The following is a 1,952-nucleotide window of genomic DNA, read 5'->3' as shown; positions in this document are numbered from 1 at the left end:
GCCGCCGCCGCCTCCCCCGGCCCCGTCGCTTGACTCCCCATGGATCATGTCCATCCGCGAAAAGCTCGACCAAGCCCGGCAATACGAGGCCTCCTCCCCCTGGGCGACTCTATCCATCTACCGCGTCCCCAAATCCCTCCGTGACGTTGACGAGACCGCCTACGCCCCTCAGATCGTCTCCATCGGCCCCTACCACCGCGGCCGCCGCCGACTCCGCGACATGGATCGCCACAAATGGCGCGCCCTCCACCACGCGCTCACCCGCGCTGGCCACGACGTCCGCCTCTACCTCGCCGCTGCCCGCTCCCTCGAAGACCGTGCCCGCGCCTGCTACGAATCTCCCCTTTCCATCTCCGGCGAGGCCTTCGTCGAATCCCTCGTCCTCGACGCCATATTCGCCCTCGAACTCTTCCGCGGCGTTGCCGGCGAGGGCTTCCCACGTCTCGGCTACGCCCCCAACGATCCCGTCTTCGCCGTCCGCGGCATCATGCACTCGCTCCAGCGCGACATGATCATGCTCGAGAACCAGCTCCCTCTCTTCGTCCTCGACATAATCCTCGCCCTTCAGCTTGGCCACGAACCGTCTCGCTCAGGCCTCGTCGCTCCCCTTGCCCTCCGTTTCTTCGACCCCCTTAGACCCACTGACGAGCCCCTCTCTTCCTCTGCATCCTTCGATCCTCTCTCCGACGCTGGCAGCAGCGGGGCCCTCCATTGTGTCGATGTCTTCCGCCGCAGTCTCCTCCTCGCGTGCCCAAAACCAGCTTCACGGCCATGGATCCGCCGTCGTTGGTCCCACGCGCGGCCTGTCGCCGATAAACGACGTCTGCAGCTCATCCACTGCGTCACCGAGCTCCGCGACGTCGGCATCAAATTCCGGCGCCGAAAAAGCGACCGGTTTTGGGACATTAAGTTTAAGGACGGTATCCTGCACATTCCCCGCCTTCTTATCCACGACGGGACCAAATCTCTCTTCCTTAACCTCATAGCATTCGAGCAGTGTCATTTGGAGTGCAGCAACCACATAACTTCCTACGTTATATTTATGGATAATCTTATAAACTCAGAGGTGGATGTCGGGTACTTGCATCACAGGGGAATCATCGAGCATTGGCTCGGGAACGACGGGGAGGTGGCCGATTTGTTCAACCGGCTTTGCCAGGAGGTAGTGTTCGACATTAATAATTGCTACTTGTCGGGGCTATCGGAGCAGATGAATTGTTACTATAACCATAGGTGGAATGCTTGGAGAGCCAGCCTGAGTCATAAGTATTTTAACAATCCCTGGGCTATCATCTCCTTAGTCGCTGCTGTTGTTCTGCTTCTGCTCACTTCTGCACAGACATTTTATGGTATTTATGCCTACTACAAGCCAAATTAGCTACATTTGCGCTCCGATGATTCATCCATTCTTGGATTCTTTTATATTCTTTTTCTGTTGCTTCTTCAACCATGAATGTGTTGTCTGATTGTTTTCATGGATTTATCTGGTTCATTGAGCTGCTGGTAAGGGTCTCCAGCCGAACTCCAAAAGACTTTAAAGCATAGTATTAATCAGCAAAAAAGTCATCAATATTGGCGTTGCTATGTTCAACCACACGATTTTTATGTCTCAACCGGATTTGCCGAAGAAACGTCCGAAAGAAGAGAAGACGGTTATCTTTGCAGAAGCGCAAAAAAATGAAATTCGATTAGAGATTAAATTCAACATTTGTTTAGTTTCTCAGCATTTTGGAGTGAAAAAAGGAATTTTTCGGTTGGAGAAGCCCTTAACTAGCTATAATGACCCTGCTCTGTTTTGTTTGCAGAGGAGGTGACAATTGTCGATTCTGTGATAAGTTTATATATGATGAATAAATGCAAGTCAGCATATTAGATTACAATTGTTTTTTTCTTGGAAAGCCTGTAATTTTAGTGAATTGTATTCGCTATAAATTTGAATGTATTCATTAAAA

At 51.7% G+C, this 1,952-nt stretch overlaps 1 protein-coding gene across 1 annotated transcript; it reads left to right on the top strand.

Moving 5' to 3' along the window:
• Nucleotides 1-1,952, top strand: LOC110111223 (UPF0481 protein At3g47200-like). Its single transcript, XM_020842994.2, has one exon. It carries the CDS (start codon nt 47-49, stop codon nt 1,376-1,378), a length of 1,332 nt encoding a protein of 443 aa, XP_020698653.1. The 5' UTR covers nt 1-46; the 3' UTR covers nt 1,379-1,952.

The sequence above is a fragment of the Dendrobium catenatum genome, unplaced genomic scaffold (assembly GCF_001605985.2).
Source record: "Dendrobium catenatum unplaced genomic scaffold, ASM160598v2 fragScaff_scaffold_1090, whole genome shotgun sequence".
In the NCBI taxonomy this organism is placed as follows: domain Eukaryota; kingdom Viridiplantae; phylum Streptophyta; class Magnoliopsida; order Asparagales; family Orchidaceae; genus Dendrobium; species Dendrobium catenatum.
Note: the sequence above shows the minus strand (reverse complement) of the source record. Positions and strands in the feature narration are given on the sequence as shown.